The sequence below is a fragment of the Equus caballus genome, chromosome 4, assembly GCF_041296265.1.
Source record: "Equus caballus isolate H_3958 breed thoroughbred chromosome 4, TB-T2T, whole genome shotgun sequence".
Lineage (NCBI taxonomy): Eukaryota > Metazoa > Chordata > Mammalia > Perissodactyla > Equidae > Equus > Equus caballus.
In genome coordinates this window covers 61,995,774-62,021,618 of record NC_091687.1, presented here as the reverse complement: position 1 = coordinate 62,021,618, position 25,845 = coordinate 61,995,774, and the positions used below count along the sequence as shown (strand labels likewise).

The 25,845-nt window shown below is 37.4% G+C and overlaps 1 protein-coding gene across 1 annotated transcript in view; it reads left to right on the top strand.

Moving 5' to 3' along the window:
- SKAP2 (src kinase associated phosphoprotein 2) overlaps positions 1–21,418 on the top strand; it is a 169,514-nt gene extending 148,096 nt beyond the window's left edge. Inside the window, exons 11-13 of the mRNA XM_005609268.4 lie at positions 5,395–5,507; positions 18,532–18,633; positions 18,978–21,418. Coding sequence (XP_005609325.1) covers positions 5,395–5,507; positions 18,532–18,624 — 206 coding nt within the window. The 3' untranslated portion in view covers positions 18,625–18,633; positions 18,978–21,418. The remainder of the gene's footprint in view (positions 1–5,394; positions 5,508–18,531; positions 18,634–18,977) is intronic.
- Positions 21,419–25,845: the final 4,427 nt, after the last annotated feature.

The following is a 25,845-nucleotide window of genomic DNA, read 5'->3' as shown; positions in this document are numbered from 1 at the left end:
TCTAAAGACATTTCCACAGCTTCCTGAAGTTGGCTCCTTCGGGCTGGATATCTTATGGCTGATAAGCTGCTTAGTCCCATTTAGGATGCATGAAAACCACTTGAGAAGGATTTATAAAGTAAGCCAATTTATACAAGGTATTCCTTCCTGAATTACTTTGTAATGACTCAATTAGCTTTCATTTCTGCACAAAGGAGATTTAGTTGCATAAATTAGCTTATCATCATTGAGGAAGTGTCACTGCTAAAGGACAGTTTATAGATACAACATGCAGTTGCTGTCAAACCTATAAGAATGTAATATAGACATCTGTGTATACTTTGTGCTTGAGCAGAACAGACTTCTGCCATTCAGAGACTAACAGGGGACAACAAGTTGCCCAGGGGACTGGCAATGTAGACATCTCTGAAAAGGTCAACTTGACACAGGCTCTGACAATCGACCCACAGCTCTGTCTTCTTTGATAAAAATCAGATAAACTTAAGACCGCTAATTGATCTGCAGCCTGTTTAAATGTTGGCCATGCATATCTTCATTGCATATGATTAACACAGAAAGCAAATGAATTGGGTAAGAAATGCCAGAGTCCAGTGACAGCAGCTTAAAAATTGGAAAAGGACACTGGTGGCCCAGAAGGCTAGGAAGGATATCCCCTTATCCATTTCCACTTGGCACATGGCCCCAAGTACTAATTGTGACCGGAAAAATAACTATACGTGCTATGTAAAAAATCACATGATATGGCCAACTTTTCTTCTGGTTGTTATTTCCAAATAGCAGGAGATAAACCTATCTGCAGTGCGAGCATGAGGTTAGTTTTGATAAACCAGCAATTATTTTACACGGAAAGAAGAGAGGGACTGCCTTCTTATCAGAACTTTACACCTCTTCGCAGCCACATGTCAGCTGGGGCAAGGTCTGCCATATCATCCCCGTGTCCTGCAAAGAGCTGTAGGTGGGGGTCACCTTCCCCTCTCTGATATGTCCATCCATCACTCTTTCAAGCTGTCAGAGGGAGGGTGGACAAGAAGTGTGTGTTCAGGAAGTAGCTTTCCAGAGTCCTTCCTACTGTGACATGTGGAAAGGAAACAGAGGCCTAATTTCCGGACCTGGACAGGAAAGCAGGAGCAGGTTGCTGCAAAAGGTTTTGGTTTGCTTTTTTCAGAAAGGAAGCGAGGACGAAGTCATTAGATGTTAGCACTACAGTCTTGTAAAATGCAGCTGTAAAACACTGAGGCTGAGGGAAACCTCGAGGACCACAACGTTCGCTAGTCATTTAAGTATATATGTTTTATTATGTATCGTAAAGCTTCTGCCGAAAGCACGTAGTTTTCTGCTTTTAAATTTCCATGCAGGTGTAGAAAGTAGACAGGTACAGATATTCTTTCCACAAATATAGGTATTTTGGCTTAAAGCAGTTGTATTTTTCAAAAACCCTTTTAAAGTAACTGTCTCCCAAATTTTTGCCTTTGAGGGAAGGAAAAAAAAATCAGTTTTTCTTCAAAGGAATGCAATGAGTAGATCTAGCTTTTTTCATGCAATAGCTATAAAGCACTGCAATAATTCTTATCTTTAGTGACATGAAATTCTTTTCAAGCAACAGTTTTAATGCTTTTGCATAGCAGTGACCTTTGCTCTCCCTAGGCTGTCAAAGATGTAACACTAGAAGTTTGTTTGCTGTGCAGGGCAGTGAGTTGACGAGGGTATTACTATCTTGCTGAGCATCACATGACGTGAACTTCTAACCTTACTCAAGAATGTTATATATTTTTCACATTGACTGATTTTACTTAAAAAAAGCTCAGACTACTTTAATGTAAAATACGTAAGCAAAAACAAAATTAATCTTATGTTGCTTACAAGTTCTTTCATGTTCAAACTTATCTATCTTGCATATATTTATTATATATGTGTGATAAAGATTCCATTTGATTTTTTTGAACATCGTAGAATATGCTTGCCTTGCTAAAACAGTTTTTAAACCCATAACACTACTCAAGGAGAGATTCTCCATTATCTTCTTATTGTATGTTTCATCCATTGTCATCATATTTTTAAAATCTTTTCGTTTTTGCAAAAGTAAGTATCTCCCATGTTTAGTTTATACTTTCATAACAATTCTGTTATTGTTGCCCAGTGATCTGTTTTTGTATGTTTTAAAAAGCAAGAGTAAGCACATCTTTTAAATCCTTCACAGCTGACTAATTTAGAATGCTTTTTTCTTTTTCTTTCTTTACCTTCTTTTAAATTCATTCCTCTCAGTACAAGAAACATAATGAGGTGATTTTTTCTTCCCGTAATTTTGAAAACATACATCGTAATGTGGATAGAATAGGAAAATTAATCCATGCCATAAAGACAACTAAACAGACTTAATTTGTATTCAGAATATATTGTTCCATCCTATTTTGTTGTTTTTAAAAAACATATCTCACATGAATTATTTTTCAGTGTATCAGCGAACAATGTTAACTTTTGTGAACCGGCTGTCTTGAGGCTGTATCTGTGTGTAATTTTTTGTGTATGTTTAGCCACACTTAAAATATTTAAAAAGTAATCCAGAAGAGGTTGCTGCTCTCTAAGGAACAAGATAATTGCTAATCTTTCCATCTAGAATTCATACCAAGAATTTTAGCATTGCTTTCCTGAGGAGACTCAAGCTAATAGACACGCACTCTGGTTGTGATTCTTCTACTTTCTAACTAGTATTGCCTGCTGGAATAGATGGAATAGTAAATTGTACGCACATGTAGCCATGTGACATAAATAACTTATTATTCTTAACAGAGCTCACATATGGGACACAGAAATGAGGTTAGTCTTTGGGTAACATCATCATCCAGATTATAGAAAGCACAGTAGAAAATGCATCTTTCTCCCAGTATTGCCAAATCGCTACTTCTGTTGCCTCTTTACAGCAGTGAGATTTAATGAAATGCTCATGATGCACATCTAGGGAGAGATGCATCTTGCACACGGTGGGGGTCTCTCTTCCCCTCATGTACTCCTGGAACTCCCATTAGTGTTAATGGGAGTTTCACCAAGCGCATCGAGGGGAAGAGAGACCCCAAAGTGATGAGGATTATGTGTTCAAAATCACCATGTACTTTTCTTTTCCTTCCTTCTTGCCCCCTCCCCCCGCCTTGGAAATCTATTGAATGAAAAACCGTCATGAGAGAATCTGAAAAAGGAAAGAGCAGGCAGCCGGCTGGACAGCTGGGGAACCCACTGGGATGCTCTAGCTAAGCCAAAACTTCTACTCTAGTTTTTAGCCCAAATTTTGTTTCTTCAACCTTTTTGGATCAAGCCTAAGGCTGAGCAGCATGGGGAACACACAGGAGCCTCGACTGGGGAAACCAGCTAGTTAGCTCCTTTGACCTCCTAGCCAGTGGTGATGGTGGGGGAGGCCTTGCATGTGAAATGACATCATCCTCTCTTTGCTCTAATTCCTTGACTTTTAAACTGACACTGACAGACTGCATGGGGCGCCACATTTGACCTATTTAGCAGTTGATTTAATCTGACTAGAATGTTTCAACTTCTAAATCTCTATTTGTCTAAATAAGTGGTTTTTAAAGGAAATCAGTCACTTTATTATTAAGTAATTTTTTCTAAAAAAATATTTGACGATGTTTGGCGTGATCTGTCCAGCCAGAGTGCCCTCTAGTGTCCATTTATGGAATTTACTTGATAGATGCTTTGGGGAAGAAAATGTAATGAAGGGTGGCCACAAGCATTGTTAGTTCTTGGTTGGATTCCCAGGCCTGTATACATCCCTACTGGCGTCAGTGATGAGCACTCTAATGCTAGCGTGCAGGAGTCAATAAGGTGTCCGTCTCTCTAGCCCCCTCCCTTCCTCTCTCCCTCTTTTCCTTCTCCCTCTCGTTTTCCTCCTTCTCTCTCTCTCGGTTTAATTCTTAGAAAACAAGAGAAAAAGATGAATAGTAGGATTTAGCTAGGTTGTGTATTCTAGTCTTGTTTATTTTCTTAAAAGTATAATTGTAAAGTAGCATCTCACTTCCTAAATATTCAGACTCCATATTATTCAGATTTTCCTTTTGACTTCAAAAAATGTTTCAGAGATTAAAGAGAATTTTAAAAATTTCTAATAAAGGTAATACTTTGTATAAATCACAAACTATGTGTAATAAGGCAGACACCCTAATGGCATGCTAATGTGAGTAGTTGTGTTGGAATTGCCAAGGAGCCTGCTGTTTGAGGGCCGTATAACAAAACTAAGATGACAACCCTCATCCAGCCTGTGTCTCCACAGTTATTCCCTCAAAATTCAAAGATGACATTCCAACGATGGAAGTTGTCAGCACGTAGATGTGCTGCCTGGTTAGTGAGTACACGGACATCTTATTGATATTGCTTGCATTCTTTTTGCGTTAACTCATCAAAACTCAATTATCGTGAAATTAAAAACAGGAAACCGTTCTTAGTGTAACAAAAGCATCCAGTGTGTTTAACTCTGTCCTGTGTTTCAGGAGACCCATATTGTATAAGTGACAAAGCATTTATTACCCGATTTATTGTGGTATTACAGAACGGAGAGCGCTAAATAATCAATCAGTTAATGGTCTGTATGGCAGTTGGAGCACATCACATCCATTGTGCTTATGCTGTTAGAAGGATGAGCTGATAACGCCAGTGTATGTTGCATGTTTATTCAGAGCCTGATGTCTTAAACTGGGGCTGACAGAAATCTTGAAAAATGCAGTTTCTGCATTGGCAATTTCAAAGTTACTGAAATATTTTAGAAATAACTTTGAGAGGCTTTGGGTACAAAAGTCCCCGAAGATAAGAGTTGGAATTACCCTTTATAGTATTTCCACTTTATCTTCTTCTTAAGCCAGATTTAGATTTTAGAATTTTTTTTTTTAAATTTTGTTCACCAGTTTGGGTTATATTTGTACCTTAGTACCTTTATTATTATTTTTATGAAGTGTCCCAAATTCTGTAAGGTGATTATTTCACAATGTGTTTGTCACGTCTCGTGGATATTGCTCGTTACGAAGTATGGCTGACTCATCTTCAAAACATGTTACAAGTGAGCTTAGGTTCATTATATAAAATAAGTGGGAAGTAACTTGTAGGTGCTGGTTTGATGAGAACACATTGCAATACAGGTTTTAGATGAAAACAACAAAGGGAGAGAAAGAAAAAAACAGACATTCAAAATCAGATCTTTTTGAAAATGGTCCTTAATTAGATGGTAGTAAGAAGTAGGATTCTTGTATGGATGTAATAAAATGTTCTTTGAATCAGGACAGAATGTTTTCAGACTCTTTTGGTGGTTTGGAGTGGCCCTTAAATTTCTGTTGGTTCATTTTTAAATGAGGGCCCATTACGTGAAAGCTCTAACTCATGTCTTCTCTTTCTTCTTCCTAGGAGATAAAAGCACTGATTATGCTAATTTTTACCAGGGTTTGTGGGACTGCACAGGAGATTTTTCTGATGAGTTGTCCTTTAAACGTGGTGATGTGATTTACATTCTTAGCAAGGTAAGAAGATGCCCCAAAATGACAACTGTAAAGGGTGAATGTGAAGCTAGATTTTTCTGCATTTGGATTTATAACACTGGGGAAAAATGCCAATTGGAATTCTTCTAGGTCCTTGTTAACAATTGGGAGTTCACAATAATTAATTATTTTGTCAAGTGAAATATAATCAAATTTTAAACAGAATCAGATAACAGGATTCAACTTAACAGTATGTTTACCTATCACTTCAGCCTTTGGCTTGCATCCACACACTGCCTTCTCCAGAAACAATATCCTTATGTGAAAGTTAACATTGTAAGGTATTGGGTTATTTATTATGTTTTTCTTTCCTCTTCCTTTTTATTCTTCTGTGTGCTTATTCTGATTTTGTCTGCCATTCACTACTGGAAGCACTGTGTTTATAGAACAAGTTTTTCATCTTTATGTAAATACATTGGGTGTTCCGACAATTTAAAAGCAAAGCTTATCTATTCAGATAGGTTTTAGGTAATTTTTTAAATGTTTAACGTAATTGTATTTGTAAACATCACAGCAAAGTATGTGGCTATGAACTCATCTTTATATAGAAAAAAAATCGTGTCTCTGCCTCTTAAGATACTGGATTATTCAAAATCTTTCTGTCCTTCGATCTAAGTCAAGTTTCTTAATGTGATTACGCTTCTGATGACGTGTGTGAGTCCCCTTAATTTTCATATTTTAACTCTCCCTACTATAATATAGAGATTAAAAAACTCCCTCAGTCTAGTTTATGAGGCCATTTTAGGTACAAATGATGTATGGAAAGTGTTTAAATATAAGTAGGGAAATGTTATATATATCTTAAGTCTATGAGTTTAATGTGGATTCCTGATTAGAGAAATATTTCGGACTTTTAAGAAATGTCATATGACTTGTCAGATACAGAAGAGAATTTGGAAATAAAGTCGCTTATTGAATTTTAACACCAGCTGACTAGTGCATAAAATCGTAACACAGAGAATCATGCAACATCTGAGTGAGGGGTCTTAGGGATCATGTCTCTATTCTTGGTTTTACAGGTAAGGGAACTTGGGTCAAGAAAGTGCCAAGCCAGTACTTAACCTGGACCAGGGCTTTCCTCTGTATTTTTTTCTTGTGCCTATTATCTGTTTTCCTCCCCTCTTCCCTCTCTCTCTCCTTTCCTCCTTTCTTTCCCTCCTTCCTTATGTTTAATTTGAAGCCATCATCAAGTACCTACGATATGCCAGGGCCCATTCTAGGCACCAGGAATCCAAAAGAAAGGAGGTATAAGCACTTGTAGATTATTGGGGAAAACATATTTAGTAAGTAAGTACAGCCAGCTGTGATAATTGCTAGTTGAGATACCCAAAGCTAAGACTTGTCACATTTCTTTCAGTCCTCTGCTCATTAGTATGGGATTTTTTTTTTCTAGAAAGATACTTTCAGGTCTTAGACGTTATAGATAGCCATATCACAACTCGTGGATTAAGCCTATTATTGAGCATTTAATTATCCAGAGTTAAGACAACAGCTTTTTGAGTTAATTACTTAATATAGAAACCAAACTGATTAGTTTCAGTTCTTGACAAGAAACGTCTCTGGAATCATTCCTCAAATTTACTTAGCTCACAGTTTCTTTCACCAGTTTAGCTGCATTTATTTATAAAGTTAAGGCTGATTCCACTTGGAATTTCAGATTATAGGGATAAATGGCATATAGTCATTATATTCCTATGGTAAAATGTGAAACTTACAAAGCCCTTGTGGGTCTGTTCTTAAAGCCTTCTTTATGAATCAAGTTCTCTTCGTTGCTGAAAGCCTCAGAGTACCAACCTCCAGGACAGGCTGTGAAATAAGCAGTGTTCTCATAGGCATGTCTCATTTCTGCCATTGCCTCAGAAAATCATTTTCCGTTCATATGAAATTAAAAGTACAGTCATAGGGTTGTATCATACTTCTAGGATTCTGGGCGAGGTCATTCCCGTTCTGCCAAACCTGTTTTGTGGCGATTGTAATTATTATATGTGAAGCCTGGTCATAGAGCTAAGGTTAGTGGTGGTCTGGCTCATAGGAAGAATATACTGTCATCTAACATTTCTAAATGCTATTATTTGGGTATGGGCTGGCCAAAAATATTTCCTCTGTCAGCCTCTTACAAGGCTTGAAGTTCCACCGTTAGCGTCATTTCATGATGGGCCTTCTAGAGATGGGTATTTTGTGTGGAGCTCACTTTGGTTTTTGAAGGAAGAGACAAGACATTTTAGCCAGCACATTATCAGCATTGGCTGAATGATTAAATACTCATTTTTACCCAGCTGTGGACCTAGTAAAGTCAACCAGATAAATCCTGGTGAGGGTGGAAAGAAAGGACACTTAGCTCTCCCTTGATGGCATTTGGACCGACTCTGGACCGTTGATGGACACCTTGGCCGTTGGGTGTCAGGCTGTTTTGGAGTTCAGTATGTGTTGGTGAAGACTCTTCCTTCCCCACTTGGCTTTGGGCAAGTTCAGATAGGAATCTCTGGAGACTCTAATTTTTTATTGGCTCGGTCTTCTAGTTTTTATCAAAACTTTGGCAAACATAGACTCTAAGTTAATATCGTAAATTTACTTAATATGTGAATGATGACAGCAGTTTGAATGCTTGGTATTATTATAAATTGAGAACACAAGGCCCTTAGTAGAAGAGATCAAAAAATTGCTCAAAAGGGCTTGTTTCTAGATCAAGGTAGAGCTGTTGTTATATATTGATAGATTTTTTAGAAAGTACAATTAGTATAGAAATCACTAGCTTTGTTATATGCCTAGAAATTTGTTTAATCTTTTTGCAGAGTTATAGTTAGATTTTGTGGTGTTGGAATGAAATTTTGCCATTTTAATTTATTTTTTACACCATCTAGTGGCTCAGAATGAGTGGTGCAGGTAATTGTAGCTAATGTACATAATCAAAATGATGTCATAAATTCAACTTTAAATCTAGTTATGGGTAATTACTTTCCTATCTCATGTCAATAAAATGTTAGCATTAATCATGAAAATTTTTTTCATCATTCTAAATTAAATGTAAAAATTGTATACATAAGGGAGAATACATTTTAGGGAATCTAACACAGTATTCGTAGAGATATAGAAAATATGTGCTTTGTAAAGAAACTGATGCCATGGCTTTTCTAATAAATAACACCATTTAAGATGTTTTAAAGAAATACAACTTGCGTTGCATAATTAACTGATCTATAATTTGCAATATTTAGTTATAACTATTTGACTTGACTTACCTTCTAGAAGGTTGTCAGTTGTGAAAATACTTTTTAAAATAAACACAACACAACATAGTTTAAGAAGAGATGCATTCTTTCAATGTAAGTAAACATGTAAACAAATCAAGAAATAAAATGGCACACACTATCATAAAAAGTGTTTTAATTTTGTAAATGGAATGACAGAAAAAGATTTAACTAGTTTGATGATTAGACTGTCTTCGTTAAAATTCACTGTAGAAGTATAGTTTGATTTTAAAATTCAGTTTTCTTTTTCTGTTTTTTCAAGGAAGCCTTGATGGGGTGTCAGCTGTGCTCAGTCAGCCTGGGGGTGATTTATTTATTTGAGGCCTCTTTTGAGAGTTACACAGATCTTAGCATTCTTTTTCAATTTTTAGTGAAAATCAAATGTTGCAGTAAAGAAAGACGAGTAGGCTGATACTCTGCTCATTCTCCTTCCCTTTTTAACCTTTTCCAATTAGCAGCTGTCATGGGACCCCTGGCTGAGCTAGCCCCTCCTTCAAAGTGTCCTTCATTTTCTTAGTTTTAACCTTTGAACCTCACTAATAATAAATCTAAATACCGCTTGCCCAAAAAGGCAAGCCAGTAACTTTTTGCTTACAGTTCTTTTTGTATAGGGTTCCTGCTGTTTTTTGTGTATTAGAATAAAACACTTTATATACTTCAAGAGTTCAGTGGAGACTTAGCAATCTCCTCCCCCCCGCCCACCCCCCAAAAAAGATGGAACACATTAACAGGGATGGATGAAAATGATGAAAGTGGAATCTGTAATTTTAATGACAGCTGCATTGTTAATGAACTAACTCTGAAACAAAAGGACTGGTTTCAGATTCATTTGATAGGGGGAAAAATCATATTTGGGGTAGAAAATCTTTTATTTATTTTTCAGGAATCAGGTTGGTTTTTTTTTTTTTTTTTTAAAGATTTTATTTTTTTCCTTTTTCTTCCCAAAGCCCCCCGGTACATAGTTGTATATTCTTCATTGTGGGTTCATCTAGTTGTGGCATGTGGGACGCTGCCTCAGCGTGGTTTGATGAGCAGTGCCATGTCCGCACCCAGGATTCGAACCAACGAAACACTGGGCCGCCTGCAGCGGAGCACGCGAACTTAACCACTCGGCCATGGGGCCAGCCCCAGGAATCAGGTTGTTTTAAATCATGCTAAACTCTTACTAGTTTGCATTTCATTTTTATTGCCACCTTAAACATGGACATAATATCCTAATTAATAGTATTTTCGTAGAACCACATTTGTGAGATTTTATAATTTTAATAGCAGGACCCAGATTGTATAGCTATAGGTGTTTTCCGTAGCCCTGCATTCCTCTCTGGTTATGGTATTCTACTTGCTGCCCTGGATTTACGTCCTCTATTAGTTTATCTTTCAATCGCTACTCATCGGTAAATTGCTAACTGCATTCCTATTCTTACTTTTAAAGCAATAAATTATTTTTAGAGACTTAATGACAGAAGAGCTATGCTTCAGCAGGAAAGAGGCATGCCACTTTGTGTGGTACTAACAGAAAAATAAGAGAGTTAAGAATCCTGGAATATTTTTTCTAGTCCAGGGCACAGGTAACCTGAGCTTTGCAGCTTTTTGAGAAAAGTCAAAAATAGAAAATGTAGATCGACAGTATACAGTATTGTATATACTAATATACAATAAAAGAGCATTTTTTTTTAAGTATATGCTGGTTGGAGTTCCAAGCATTGCCTCCTTTTGTATTTGTGACTTTTTCTACTGATTGGTGAATTGTAACTGTCACTCACCATTTGCTTCTCATTGTAAAGATGTAAAGATTGAATTACTAGGGCTTTTTTGGCTCCAAACCTACCAGAAAAATAAAATAAAATGAAAGTCTTGCTGAGCTCAACTGGCAGAGGGAAACACAGAGTTACTTTTTCGCTCCCTTAGTTTTTCCTTTGTGACCATCTGACCCAGCGTGCCAAAAATAGCATAACCAACTGCTGAAGAGTAACTAGGACATCTCAATATAGGACATACGTTGTGGACACGAAGCTAGTTCCCAAAATGTCATTCTATCCTATAGCCTTTGGAAAGGAGGAGGAGTATTTGTACTTGTGACTGCGTTGGTTTGGGTCCGATGGTGCTTAGTTTCTTTGCTGTCAATCTGGGGATGTTGTGGACAGTGCAGCATGAACCAGGGCCTGCTACTGAGCACCCACCTCTCTTGAGTAGTGATAAGCAGCTTGTGGACACAGCACCGCATCGCAGGATGTTCTGGTTCCACTCCTGGGACTCCTCTTGTTATCTTTGTGTGAACAACACACTCAAGTACTTCTCTATTTTCTCTTACAGAAAATGTAGGGAGCGTTCCAGGAAAATGTTGACAGATGAAAAGTGAAGGTGCTTAGAGGAGGCAGGCTGGCAGGCTGGGCCCCTGCAAAGACTTGAGAGGTAGAGGATAAGCCAGGAGGCGATGTCAGCGAGGCAGGGGGAGCGGAGGTGGCCGTGGAGGGCGATTAATTCTGCATGCAGTAAGCTAAGGTTTACTAGAAGCAAAACAAAACAACCTTAAAGAAAAGCACTATGTTGATATTTTTTTTTAAATCGTAAATTGAAAAATCCATGATCTCTTATACCCTTCTGAACTCCCCCCCAAAAAAATTCAGGCACCCCTTCAGTGTATGTATAACACACTTTCACTCTGAGACGTCTCCCTCTCATCCCTTTACAGGTCAGATTCCTTTGGAAGAGCAAGGTAGAGAACTGCTAATAATAATCAGATTGCCTCGCGGTGTACTCCAAAATACTCTGTTTTTCATTGCCCCAGTATTTTGCTACACCAATTAGTGGGAAGGAGAGGGAGGAAATGAAAAAGTATTTGTTGCAGACCTACGATATCCTGGTCTAGGCACTCAATGGACTTTCACTCCTCTGATTCAGAGATAACCCTATGAAGTATATGGTGCTATAATTTTGCAGATGAGGAAACTGATGCTCAGTAGGATTATTCTGTAAATCCCTGAGGATACCAGCTAGTAGGTACCTTCTCCTGGAATCAATGCAGATCAGACACTAAAGCGTTTTCTCTTTCTGCTTTGCTATACCTAAATGGGCCATGACTAGGATTATCCATTTTTCTCTTTCTCAGAGAAGCCCTGAATTTGTTATGGGGGACACCATGTCTTAAGTATTTTTGTATCCCCAATATCTTACATTATGGCAGACAGATGTTTAATATGTGTTAATGAAAATATAGTTAAAAATAGGAAATTATCCTCAACTTCTTAAAAGAATCTAGAATGATAGAACATACAGTTAAGGGAATCTTAGTGTGTTAGCCCTTCACGTTATAGGTGAGGAAATCTCGAGGCTCACCATAATTGGGGAAAAGTAAATAAAAGACTAAAGGAAAAAAGGATTACCCTATGAAGACCTTAAAAGACAATGAAGTTTCTGCACTCAAGCTTCTAACTCGGCCCTGAGCGTCTTGGCAGCCAAACTAAAAAAGAGAGAGACAAGGAGCTAATAATTCCTTTTAATCATAAAGAAGGGATCTTAGCTTTTCCCAGCACGGGCTACTTTGAAAAAGAATTCTCACATGAATTTCTAGAATCTTCACTGATTATCTAACCTCAACAATTTATATAATAAGTACAACAAGGGCAAATTATACGCTCCAAAAAAATTTATAGTAAATATAACAACAGATTTCATAAAGGTAATTCTGTGAGGGTCCAAATGTATAATAATTAGACTTATTGATTTGTGTCGTGTGTAACTGGATTATTGTGGAGTCTCAAAGAGTGACATAAATATACAAACAAACAAACAAAAATCATCCCTGAAGAACTTGGGGATGGCCCAAGGTTGCATATCTAGTTAATAACAAAGCTAGGGTGAGACTCTGGATCTTCTGAGAAAATAATCACAAGAATATTTAGAAGGAACTGAAAACCCAGCAGTTTTCCCCTACCCCTGCCACGCTGTTTCTGCTTTTGCAGGGTTCTGTCTTAAGCTCTTCAGTACTTACAATAAATTCAGCTGAACTCGTTTCTTCGAAGAACTGAAGTTATTTGGTCCCAGTTCTGCAGGGGACAGATATCTTTCTTTCTGCAGGTGGAATTTAAGCTCTTTAGACAAGGTATCCTTTGTAGCACGTTGGAAGATATGGTGGGCAACAACCAGCCACGTGTAGGAGCAACACGCTTCAGACTGTGAAGCCAAACATATCTCAGAACAGACGTTTGTTTCGTCATTACTAAAATTCCTCAAATATGTCTAATATCCACAAGGGAAAAGATATTCCTGTTGGAAATTATACTTCTTAGGAAAATAATTAGGATAGTCAACTTGTGCATCCACAGGGAAGATAGAATATGTTTCATCATCCAGGACACATTTGTTGAACACCTTTTACACAATCCTTCTGTGTGGGGCATACAGATTAAGTGTAAGACGTTGCCCTGATCTCTGTGAGTTTGTATTTTATTTTAGTTGAAGGGACAAAGCTAAAATACACAAAATTCAGTGAGGAATAAATGCTTAGCTTAAAATGAGAGATGTAAGCATGGACTAGATAATTCAGAGAAAATTTCATGACAGCTAGGGGTAACTTGAGTCAGGTCCGAGTCACTGGTTAGGTTGGGTGAAGGGGGGAGAAGTGCTCTGGGGAGGAGGTCCCACACACAGAAGTAGGAAGGAGTGTAGCCTGGAAGGTGACAGTAAGAGAAGAGGGATGCTAGCAGGGTGGGAAAAAGCCAAGCAGAGGAGTTTGTAATTAACGCCCTGGGGAGCTGGTACAAGTTCTTGAGCAGCAGAATAAACTGACAAAGGCAGTTCCTGGGAAGAACAGAGAGGCAGAGCTGATGATGCAACAGTCCAGGATGAGGTGATAAAGGCCTGAACTAGAGTGGTGACATTGGAATAGAGAGGAGTAGGTAAACCTGAGAAGAGTTAATGGAGTTATGAATTGGTTGGTAAAATACACTGAGTACCAAGGCCACCCTCTGCTGAGCCTGATTTGATCTTTCTCCCTTAACAGTATCTACGAATCATCAGTCTGAATACCGGTTTTTACTGTATGGTGTTGTAAATGTTGACTGTGTAGAAATGTGAATTAAATGTGTTTTGGCTCTGGAATATAACTTAAAAGTTGTTATAAGAATTAAGTTCTTTACTATCAGCTTCCTTACTTGTCCTTGTCTCTCTTGCTTTAAAAATGGAGTACATAGTGCAAGGAGAAAAAAATAGTAATTTCTTGAATTAGAGTAACTCAAAGTCACACTTGCGTAGTAAATGATGAAGTAATGGGGTTGATTTCTATAAGCTGCTAGGAGACTTAGTGTCTTCCAGCCGGTTCATGCATGGTTGTGTTCAGAGACTGTTAGTGTCAATTTCCTCATTTAATAGGTTAGGAGACTTAAGATTTGAGCAGTTAATGTGTAGATAATAACAGTAACACAGTGAGGTTGTCAGCTTCCTGTTGTGCATTTTAAGAGAACCTTTTGAAACAATGGATGTATGAGAAATGAAAGGATACTTACAAAATTTCTAGTTGGAGATAGTAAAAAGGAAGAGACTGAAGAGGTAACCTTGAAGAAAGTATCTCTGTATTTTAAATAGTTATCTAGTTTTCACACTACTACAATGTTTATGAGTAATTTGAAAATAACACAGTGGAGAGTTGGAAAACAGTAGTGAAGTCCACTGGTTCTGAAAGTCAATGTATTTTATATTTTGTGAATGTAGTTACCTTCATTTCCACAAAATGCTAGTATGTTTTGAAGCACAGAGGGATGTTTGGAGAAAGGACACATAGTCTCTTAACCTTTCTAACACCTGTTGATTTCAAACAGGTTGGCAACTAATTTGTGAGAGAGGTGGTACATCCCGGAGTCTGAGTGTTTCAAGTTTCCGTTAAGGCACTGTTCCTTTACCATATGGTTGGCAGAAAATGGATTAACATACTTGAGAAATGAGAATCATGGTGCTGAAAAGGATTTAAGTAAATGTTAGGGCCTTATTTAAGTGTAAAATAATACACTGGCAGAGAGACAAGATTTAGCTAATGAGTAAACGTGGACATATGTTTACTATTGTGTTGGATAAAGTCTCTGTTTCTCTTTGTCAAAACTTGTCCTTTTTTCCTGCCTTATTACATAATCACTTTAATTTATTGCTTAATAACTATTAATTGAGGCCTAACATTTTATCTACAAAATAAAACAAAACCATTTTAATGGTATGAACATTGAAAACAGAAGATTTAGATCACAACTGTTCAGTGCTGCTTTACCATTATTTCCTCGGATTATTGGGCAAGTTTCGCTTTTTGGCTTCTTTGACTGCCACATTACATTTTGCCTTGAAGCCATCCATTTTGCAGATATTGAATTTCTTTTGAGTACTATTTTTATACAATAAGCATCACCACACCTCTGGATCTTGATAGCATTGCAAAGGGAGGAGAAAGCAGCTTTGTGTTAGTAATTACCCAACATTGTCAGAAGCTGACTGCAGGCCTCTTTCTAGTGATAACAGAATAACCGCATAATGTAGCTTTATAGCACATGATTAATAGAAAATAATTACACGTCCTACAAAGGGATGCAATATTTCTTATAAATTGACTAGAATGGTTTCCTGTAGATTAAAGGACTCTTCATTATTTTATCAGTCCTCCTGAAGTACAGTCACTTGCCTGTGTTAGCATTTCAGTTGATGTTAAGAGCCGAATAGGGTGAAGGATCCCAGATGGCAGGCCTTCTTGAACCTGAGATCTCGTGTGCCATAAAGATGACAGGATGCTTCCGAACCTTTCAGAGATTTAGATGGCAGCCTGGTATGGTTTTGTCTCTTTATTTTTTGTTTATTAACAAGGTGAGGCTTGAGAGTTTTTTTTTTTTTTTTAATGACCCACCTGTGACTGTTAGAACAATACTATAATTAGTATGTGGACTGCAAGACAACACTGTATGGATTGCATTACTTTCCACTGTAAGTAATATGTCATTCATAATCACATTTGTTGGGCGGCAAAGAAAGGCAGATTTTCTTCAGAAGGAAACCTTGTATGATGTTGAATCTTCAGGCTGAAGTTTAGAATACTGTACTCCAAGAAGCATTTCATTCCAATTTATAGGCTGCAAATGGTTTAATTGGGATTCATTTTGCTCAGGAGGCTCGTACAGAGGATGTAATGATAAAAGCAAAAGCTTCTGTGTTTGCAGTCTTCTCGACATACTCACACGGTTGCAGTGTAAATCCATAAATTTGCCTACTAGATTTTTACCTCGCCATATTTTATCTTACCTCTTAATTCCACACAGGAGTATTATATGGAATTCTTTACGTATGTAAAGCAATAAACACTCTGGTTTTTATTTTTACCCTTTTCTGATTTAAATCTGTAATATTTTATGAGGTGTGTATTTCATATGCTTTTCAATTATTTTAAATTAATTGAGTGAAGCGCTTGAGATTATTTCAGTCTAAAATTTTATTTTTTCCTAGAATGTTGCTTTTAAGGGATTTGTTTACAGCTGAATAGGCTCCTCCCTGCTGTTTACTACTGTACGTTCTATTTAATGAACCTTACCAGTTACCATCATGCAGAATTCTCTCAAGTGTGAAGTACATATGTCACTGGTCCATTGTTGAAGTGATTTGTCGGAAATCAGTTTCTTAAATTTGGATGTCGTGAGCTTTTTGAGAACAATCATATGCCCTTAATTGAGAGTGCGGATTATGACTGAAGCAGACTATTATAAAGTGGTTTGTAATTTGAATCTAAACATTGAGACCCAGATGGAGGGCTATTGTCTGAAAGCAGGTTTAGGTCATAATATGCCCTCTTACTGAATATGTTCTGTGTGTAGCATTTGGGGGCCTACTTCCTTTACTCCTTCTAAATGATTGAAAAAATCTTAGATTGGCATTGGGTAAGAGCGTTGACACTCAGCCCTTACCCTCTTAACTATCCATTTGAAATCTTACAATGTAGGCCTTTGGCCTCTGAAAGGTTAAATATGTTTGTTTTGTTAAGCATTAGCATCTACTTGTATTCATTGCCTTAAAAATGGAAAAGGGCAGTTTTATTAGGTACCTATTAGGATATAATGGTTGCTAATCATAGCTTTCAGTAAGTTGGTGTTTTCTTCTGATACATATATCCTGCATGGATTATAATCATCCTCACTGAGTACTGGGCATCAGACTGTTCTCCTTGGGTAGGTAGTTTTGTCCACTAAGTTTACACTATCAGGGAACTTTTAAACTTAAAGTCTGGAATCCACTGCCTCATAAGCCAGAGCTGTGCCCTCATTCAAATAGGAAGGGCATGATTGGCCTTTCCCCCTTTGCCTTCCACCTTATTCTTCTAATAAACCTAATTCTGATACATCCCACTATTAAAAATGTATAGATTTTAATCCTAAAATCTTTCTATTGGTAGACTTCATATCAATATACACATGCTAATGTTGCTACATTTGTATTGAAGAATTGTACGATTGTTTTTTTTCTGATGGTCAGTAGCATACTAATCAATACAAATGTTAAGTCTGTGCGAGTGTTAACATTCCCTCCCCACATGTAACTCAATCTGCATATGCACATTTATCTACGACTCAGATATTGGAATTGAATTACTTTTGGGATTGATTTTAAAAATTTATCTTATATGAAAAATTAAATTTGGGTCCTACAGTGCTTTTGCAGAGTATTGCTTTTGGAAGATATTACTCTTGAAACTTGTAATTCATTTTACTTTGTTTGTATCTCACTAAACATAAATAAATTTGAGATAAAAATGCATTAGTCAATCTGGCAGGCATATGAGACCAGCTGCAGTGTGTTCGCAATGCCTAAAGCAGCAGTGTATCTGTAAGTGGAGGCAAAGGGGAGAAATGGAGGTACAGGTTTATCTCACGTTGCAAAGTACATGCAAAAATGACTCATCAATCACTCATTTTTACAGCCGTATTAATGTTTTGCCTTTATAACTCAAGATACTTTTATTTCCTATTGATCTGCCACTGTAAGGGTGAATCTAACACCATCTTTACATTCCTTCTACCCATCCTTTATCTAATGTAGTTTATGATCAATAAAAGGAACAATAAATGCCTCAGGGAAGCTTTTTAAAAGGAGCCCTTTTGTGAATCGTTTTGAAAAGAAAAAATTTTTTTTGCTGTTATTAGTATTTCCTTATTCTCTAATTGATCTGTTGAAAATGTCTATAGTCATATATTAGATTTTCTTAAGAAGGGGCAAACTCCTCATTCTAAGTCATTTTCAGTCATATGAGTTTACCTAGGAATTAAGTAGTTTATTGTGAAAAAATAATCCTATCCTTGCTAGATGATAAGCTTCTTGAAGGCAGAGATCTTGGCTGTAACCTTGTAGCCTCTGGCACTGGTGTTTGCAGTAGTAAACCCTGCCCCCAGGATATGTGTGGGGGGGGGGCGGGGTGGGGGGGCGGGAGAGAGAGAGAGAGAGAGTAAGGGAAAGGGGCCCAGAGAGCTGTGCGGAGTTTCATTTGCTAGGTTCTTATCATAAGTGACTGTCTCTGTGTTCTACATGGAGTAATAAACAGGCTTTGTCTTATATGTTAATTTAAATCTTTGCCTAACAGCATTTTTAAAGTGTCTAGAAACAAAAAAGATTAAAATGTTTCAATTTGCAGCTCAAGCTCTTGTAACTTTATAAAAAGAAATAACATTTCTAAGAAGTTGCATACAAATGACATTGTACTTACACCAGTCTAAAGGTTAATATTGCATATTGTTTTCAATTAGGAATACAATAGATATGGCTGGTGGGTAGGAGAAATGAAGGGAGCCATTGGCTTGGTGCCGAAATCCTACATAATGGAGATGTATGATATTTGAGAGTCCTGGGTAAGTACATTTTAATCCAATATTCTGTAATAGCTCATATGTTCTCTTGGTCTCTATGTTAAGTCTTTGCTTTTTTAAAAGTCTGTAGTTTTCTGATAGCACAAAGATTATGCTCCCAAATCATCATCATCTTTTTAAAAAAAATCTGGCTTAATTTTAAAAATAAGTTCATTGAAAATAGATTATTTCAAGAAAATCCTCTTGATAATAACCAGCTGTTTTCCCAGACCTCCCCTTCTTTAGTAAAATACCACTTTTATGGCCTGTCTGAGGAGCTGAATTGGCAAAATGTTGAGTAAACATTCACTTTTCCTTGGCTAAAAATGTGATTTTTTTCTGAGCAGGGAAAAACCAACATTTCAACTGAAGAAAAAAATTAAAATGCAACTTTCCCTGTCTGGCTGCAGAAAAAGAAGATTCTTCTGTGAGTCTGCAAATGCTTTGGATTTAGAATCATTGTGAAAACATGAGTGACAGCTCATAACCTTTCCTTTTCTTGTTGAACATTGTCTGTCTTTGCTATTTTATACATTCATAATAATAGTCCTCTGTTGTGAAATTAAATGAAGGATATTAATGTAAATTAGATGCAAGCAGTAAAGTTATACCTGTTGGTATTTTGCAAGGAAATAATTGTAGTTTTTATTTACTCATTTGATTTGTGTGAAGAATTCAGCACTATTTTATATGTACCACATAGCCACTGCTACTTCCTGTATGAGTTGTAATTTCTCTTAATATTGGACATTGGTTATTTTTTTGGAATGTAATGTATAATTTCATAGAAATTTTAATTGAATATATGCAAGCTTTTGGTAGATGCTATCTAAAGAATGTGGCTTTGTTAAAACTTTGTAGGTGGTTTATCTTAGTATTTATTTTTCACACAACAGTAACATGTTTTCATGAAAGAATTATTACTGATTGGCAAATTTACTTTAGGTTACATATAGCCACAAAATAGAGAAGATGATAGAATTGCAGATGGTAGTGTGCTGTCACCTTCCGCCACTCATGTGCAGACCAGAATCATGGTTTGTGCAAAGCCCTTTATCAATAACAAATATCCTAGTTAGATGAGTGACTTGCTAATTTTCTACCATAGTTTTGTTTGAATTTAATAAAATAGAAAATTCATAAGAAACCCCATTCTGCCACTAATATAAAGACATAAAGAACCTCAATGTATTCCCAAAGTAAGAAGGCATAGCAGAGCACTCTTTTATCCTGCCGGATCATTACCGTGCTGTTAAAGCCCCACTACAAAACAGCAGACCTCCAGACTGGAGTCTCCTCCGCACATCTCAGAGCCATGAAAAGAAGAGGAAGGCTCAGAAAGGGGAGTGTGGAAATCGAGGTGGGCACAGGTACCAACAGGTGAGTGGGAGGGTATCGTTAGCCTGACGCTGGAAGTATACGTTGTGCGCCTGAGCAAGATTTCTGGGATTATGTCATTACCTTTTCACGTATACTTGAAATCCAAGGTATTTTAAATGCCTACAAGGTACCAGTATGGCCTTAATATATATCAGAATGTACTGCTGTTTGGATAATATTTGGAGTAGATATAATCTCCTAATAGTGAATCTTTGATTAGTAGGTACTACCTTTGTTGAACTGTTCAGATCTTTGCTTTATAAAGATTCTAACCATGCAAATGATCTGATAATATTTTAAAACCTCCATTATTTATATAAAACTATTTACAAGCAATATCTCAGAGTTTATGTTTTACCGTTGTCTCCTCAATACTGTGATCATCCTATTTCAAATGTAAAAAGAAATATTAATTTTAGAGATTGTAGGTAAACTCTAGTTTATATAAATTAGACATTGTCAAGTTAAAGCTTTCAGAAATTAATTTCTGCACTCGTTAATCTTTTCCTAATGTAAAGCCATTGGAATAGATTGAAATCATCTTGGCAAAAGTAAGACAACTGGAGATGAATTCAGTGGCCTGGTTTTCAAAGCCTGAGAGACTGAAAAGTAAAAAGCAGTTGTGAGTTTCCACTGAAAACGTAGACTTGGTGGAAACAGGTTTCGAGGTTCTGGTTTAAGGGAAGATGTTGGTCCTGGGCCAGTAGATGGCAGCAGCTTTTCATTGCAGACTAGACCGCTTGGAACCCCTCCCCCACTCAGGCACAAAGTCACACAGAATGTGGTTCATTTAGAAGGTTTTTGCCTCTTTGTACAGTTAATCCAGGAGAGGGAGTCCTTTGCCAACTGATGACCAACAATTCAAAGCCCGATAGTCTCTCTCTGAATGGTGACAATACAGAAATAAAGTGTGACTTTTGTCCGGAGCTCCTCTGGCCTTTGTTCTTTTTTAACTTGAACATAGGTGGGAGATAAGAAAGGAAACAAAAGCTTTAAAATTGGAGTGGCAAGAGAAATAATCGTTATTTTCAATTCGTGAGTCCTTTATATTCATTTAGCGAAATCATTTGTATACTACCAGGGAGAAAGTTTTCTTTACACCCTTGACAATATATCACACACTCTTCAAGATCATAATAATATCATTAATGTGAATTTAAACAAAATGGCTTGTTAGAAAATATGCTAATTGCTATGTTCTCATTATGTTTGCTTAGCCTTTATTTGTTTTTCTATGAACAGTTAGAGAGCTAATTTTTTTCAAAGGTGATTGTAAGTCATATTTTATATAGCATTTTGCTTGATTATTTGCTCTGTACTGAATTTGTACTCTATTGCCATTAGATCTTACAATAATGTTCCACTCTGCAAATTTTTAAGGTTCAAATAAAGTTTAATTGTTTGCAAACTGTTATGATGCTAATAATTCAACAGCCTGCTGTGTTACTAATGAAATTACTTTGTTATGATTAATTTGGAAAATAGTGTGTTGATTGTCGTAATTAAGCACAACAAGGTGAAGTAAATGATTCTAATGCCATCTGGCCTCCAAACTGAATGAAGAAATGAAATAGGGCTGTCATCTGAATTTATTCAAAGAAGTAAGGATAATAAAAATGACTCTCATTGCTATAGGATTTACACTTAACCGCTGCTCACTCCATCCTGTTTTTGCCACTTTGTTGCATATGACACTTTCTTTTATGAAAAAGAATGTTGTTTAGCTTAGCAGTTGTTTTGAATACTTTATATTATTTTAAGTTGATCATTTTTACCTTGTGCTAATTTAATTACAGATAATTACATAAAGTATCATAGGATCATAGAAAATCACTGTTCAGCCATCTGTAGATGAAATCTATATACATGGGGGGACTTGCTATTAGTGTACAAACGTGTTGTATAGCCTTCCATAAAGAGTTAGAGATTCCATTCAGTTGTTTCTAAAATGGTTCCAGTCAAGACACTCTCATAGTTCTTATGATTTCTACTTTTCCTATAATTTCTCCAGTCTAATCTATTACTCCTCACTTCATAGAGTCTGGCACCTTCCAGGGTCATGATGAAAAACAGAACCCAGAACTGAGTTATATCCAGAGATTCAGATTTGCAGTGCAGCCACTATCAAAATTTGCCCTAACATATGTGTGGTTTAAAAAGCTTGAACTTCATCAATGAGACTGAGTGAAGCATTGTGAGAATTTTTAGATCAAGTAAAGTACTTCTAAATTTCAGATAGATCAGCTGTTTCTATTTCAATTGTTGAGTGGAGTTATGGAGACAAACTGTGTAGAGATCACTTTTACTTCTCTTGAGTTCAGTAGATTCAAGAATATTGAAATGCAATCCATATGGTAAAGGAGGAGGTAGTAGAGATTAAAACGTAGTCAAACCACAGAAAACACAGCTTCTCTCGGAGATTGAAGGAATGTAATGAATATATATAACATAAAAACATTTGTTAAAATAGCCTAGTTTGTTAGTAAAGTCCTGACTATTCTGAAATACACAGAAACAAATAAGTGGTGTATTATTAAAGTGTCTTTCTACAAACTTAACCTGCACTGAAATGCATAACTTCCACAGCTGAACCTCTGGATTGAGAACAAGGAATTTCTGGACATGGTCAGCTTCAGCCGACATTACAATACACTGCCTTGTAGAACCTGTTAGAACCCTGATAGTGTAACCTTTTGCTGTGCTGAGATAAATACTTAGAAAATTATATGGATCACAGTAACATGGAATGCCATTTCATTAATGCGATGTTTGGGGGGCTTTTTCTTGTTTTCCCTGGTAGAATCTGCTCTGCCATTTCTTGGTCACAAACTTGTGATTTATTGCCTGCATGGTACTTCAGAGTATACGGTGTGTATCCAGTAAATATTTGTTAATTAACTGATTTGGCACCCCACAATATCTCAAGACCTGAGGTTTAAGAAGAAAAGGGCTTGGCTTCTATACCTGGTAGAGAAAATTCCTTTATCAGTTAGTACATTAGCTCTCTGACTGACTACATTCTCTTAGTCAAAAAATCACTCCCGTTTACTGAGTCTTTAAAAGCAGTTTCGTTGTCAACAAGTGGGTTGGATGTGATTGTTGGTAACAGAATTGAGTGGAATTGTGAATAACAAGGCAGTTGAGTGTGGTAGCTAGTCTCTAGATATTTCCTCCTTTCCTTTTCTGTGTTCAGTGTTGTCACTCTTTCAAAGGCACGGGCAACTCAGGCAGCTTGAAGCAGGTGATCTGGTTTCACGTCCCAGGACTCCATCCCAATCACTGCTGCCCCACATTCCACCTGGGCCGGATCAGAGAAGGCTCCTGACCTGGGAAGCATTCTCCTTGTCACCTTGGATGGATCAAAAAGGAATTTCCGAAAGTGGGAAGTTTCATAGTTGTTGCCAAATCCAACCATAATTCATTTTTTGTCTTTTGTTTTTTAAGCCTTTACTCCCTATTTCTTTAAAGTTGTGTGATTATGAGTGCTTTGAGACCCCAAGATGAACAGAACCATAAGTGCATAAAACACAAAACGTTGTGAATATGTGCAAAGGTGTGAAAACAGAAATTGCCCCCAAAGCCCATCTCTTAACCGCTTTTCTTAATGTTGGCACCTTGGAAAGTGTTTCCCTAGGTTTCTCTCTTCTCTGTTTGCACTGTTTTCTTTTTCATTATCCATTACTCGGAGAGGTAACAGAGAACTTACCTGCTTTGTGTTTATTGGCCTCAACTTTGTAATATAAAAACATCACTCCTAGAGTAAAAGCAGGTGCCATTTTGTAGCTTGAGCAGCAATTTACCTCCTGTTTGAGGCAAGTGTCACACAGGTACTCTCAAAGGAGAGAATTAATGACACCAATGTATACCAATTAAAGATGACTGCGTCAGAGAAAGAGGAAATTCCAACAAATAAGCATATTCTCCTCCATTGCCTCGACTCCCAGCTCCCATGGGAGTCCATGTAGAAAACCTTGTGTTCTTTACCTATCAGGTCAAAATGGTGGCAGCAATTTAATACTAGTCATAGCAATAGCTAACGTGAACTGAATGTTTACTACTTGTCATGCTGGGCACTTCTCATTCAATCCTTCTAACAACCCTGTGAAGTAAGTTCATTCCCATTTTCCTGATTAGGAAACTGAGAGTATGTAATTTGCCCCAAGGTCCAGGAGTAATAAGTTGCCCAGCCTCCCTCCCTTGAATCAGCACCATTCTGCTCCCCAGTACTGGGACAAATTCAAACCAAATACTTAATTCTCTTCTTTGCACATAGTAGGCACTCAATAGAAGCTTATTGACCACTGATGATGGCACCATTCTTATAGAGTAGTCTGGAGCATGTGAAAAATGAATAGTTCAAAAACTGATAATCAGACAGCCAAATTTGCCTCATTTGGTAGTTAAAGTGGCCCATGGTGACTGTATCAAATCCAAAGCAGCTCGTTCCCAATGGAGAAGAAACTTTAACGCAGGAGTCTGGCTGAAAATAGGAAGTCTGTCAAGGCAGCAGAGAGTCGAGAGAGGACACCAGGCCAAAGGGACCCTTTTCGAACGTCCTTTTCCCATCCTCTCCACTTCCTCAAAGTCAAGCCCGAGGACACTGACCAGTCAGGGAAGCCTTGGCGGGGATTTTAAAGCTGGCCGCTTCTGTCTCAAATAGTTTATAATTAGTTGTTTTTGGAGAGTGGGGCTTATATACACAGTTCTTTTTTAAAAAACCAGTTTAAAGAATTATTATTAAACTGTTCAGCCCTTTACAACCGGTGAGCAAACCTCATGATAAACCTTGTATAATTTTGTAACCAAGTATTGGCAATGTCTGGCGTAAGACTTCCTTGTTGAGTTTGAATTCGTTTAATGAGAACCTTATTGGACTATCTGGCACTTCAGTACAAGGTCTTATTCCTCCGGCACCTACTTGGCACTTTATACAGGGCTCTGTAATGAAATAATTCTGTTGTGTTTTTTTAACAAATTCTTTTCTTAAGTCTTTTTATATTTCAGTGATGGGAGGCTGGTGGGAGTGGAGAGAAGAGGAGATAAGCAAGAACTAACGTTCATTATAGGGCTCTTGGATTTAGCCAGAGGAGGGGTAAGAGTGAGCCCTCTCATGGTCTAAAGTGCACCTGAAGTATTGGCTGTCTTACAGCCCAAAAGGAAAGGTGTCCTAAGCTCAATTTTCAAGGAGTGTCGTTCTGCGTAGTACTCTGAACTGCTTCCACGCCTGGTTCTAAGGGACAGGGAGCTAATGGCTTTGCATTGTCCTCATCTCCAGCTGCCCACCAAGTAGATCTCATTGGTGTCAAATAACCTGTCCGTCCAAATGGATACACAACTCCTCCCTAATTGCCGGGTGAGCACTCGTGGTCTGTAGAGGCTCTGTCCCTCGCTGCTTTCATCTCCATCCTCTGCTCTCCTCCTCCTTCTCAGGCCTTCCCAAGGAACGTCGCCCTGTGAGGCACAAGACTTAACTCTCATCACTCTGTGGAGTTACCAGCATCAGTGGTGCTCTGCTTTCTGTGAACCCAGCAAAAGCAAAGTCTAGAACTGGCTTTGTCCTGTTACGTGCAGCCTGACTTGAGAAACTGAAGCGTAGCTATGTTGTGGGTGTGCACTGTTATCTGTCTGTCGCTTTGCTTCAGTTGGTCAGCAGGTTTGCTTTATTCTTTATTATCGTCTCAGGGCTTGCTATTTCTCTTCCTATCTAATTAAATGCTTCCATTTTGAATAATTACATTTAAGTGCCAACAGTGTGCTAGGGGCATTTCCAACAGAGAATTTGACACAGTCTTTCCCAAGCAGATTCGTAGTCTAAATTAAGTAGACAGGACATAA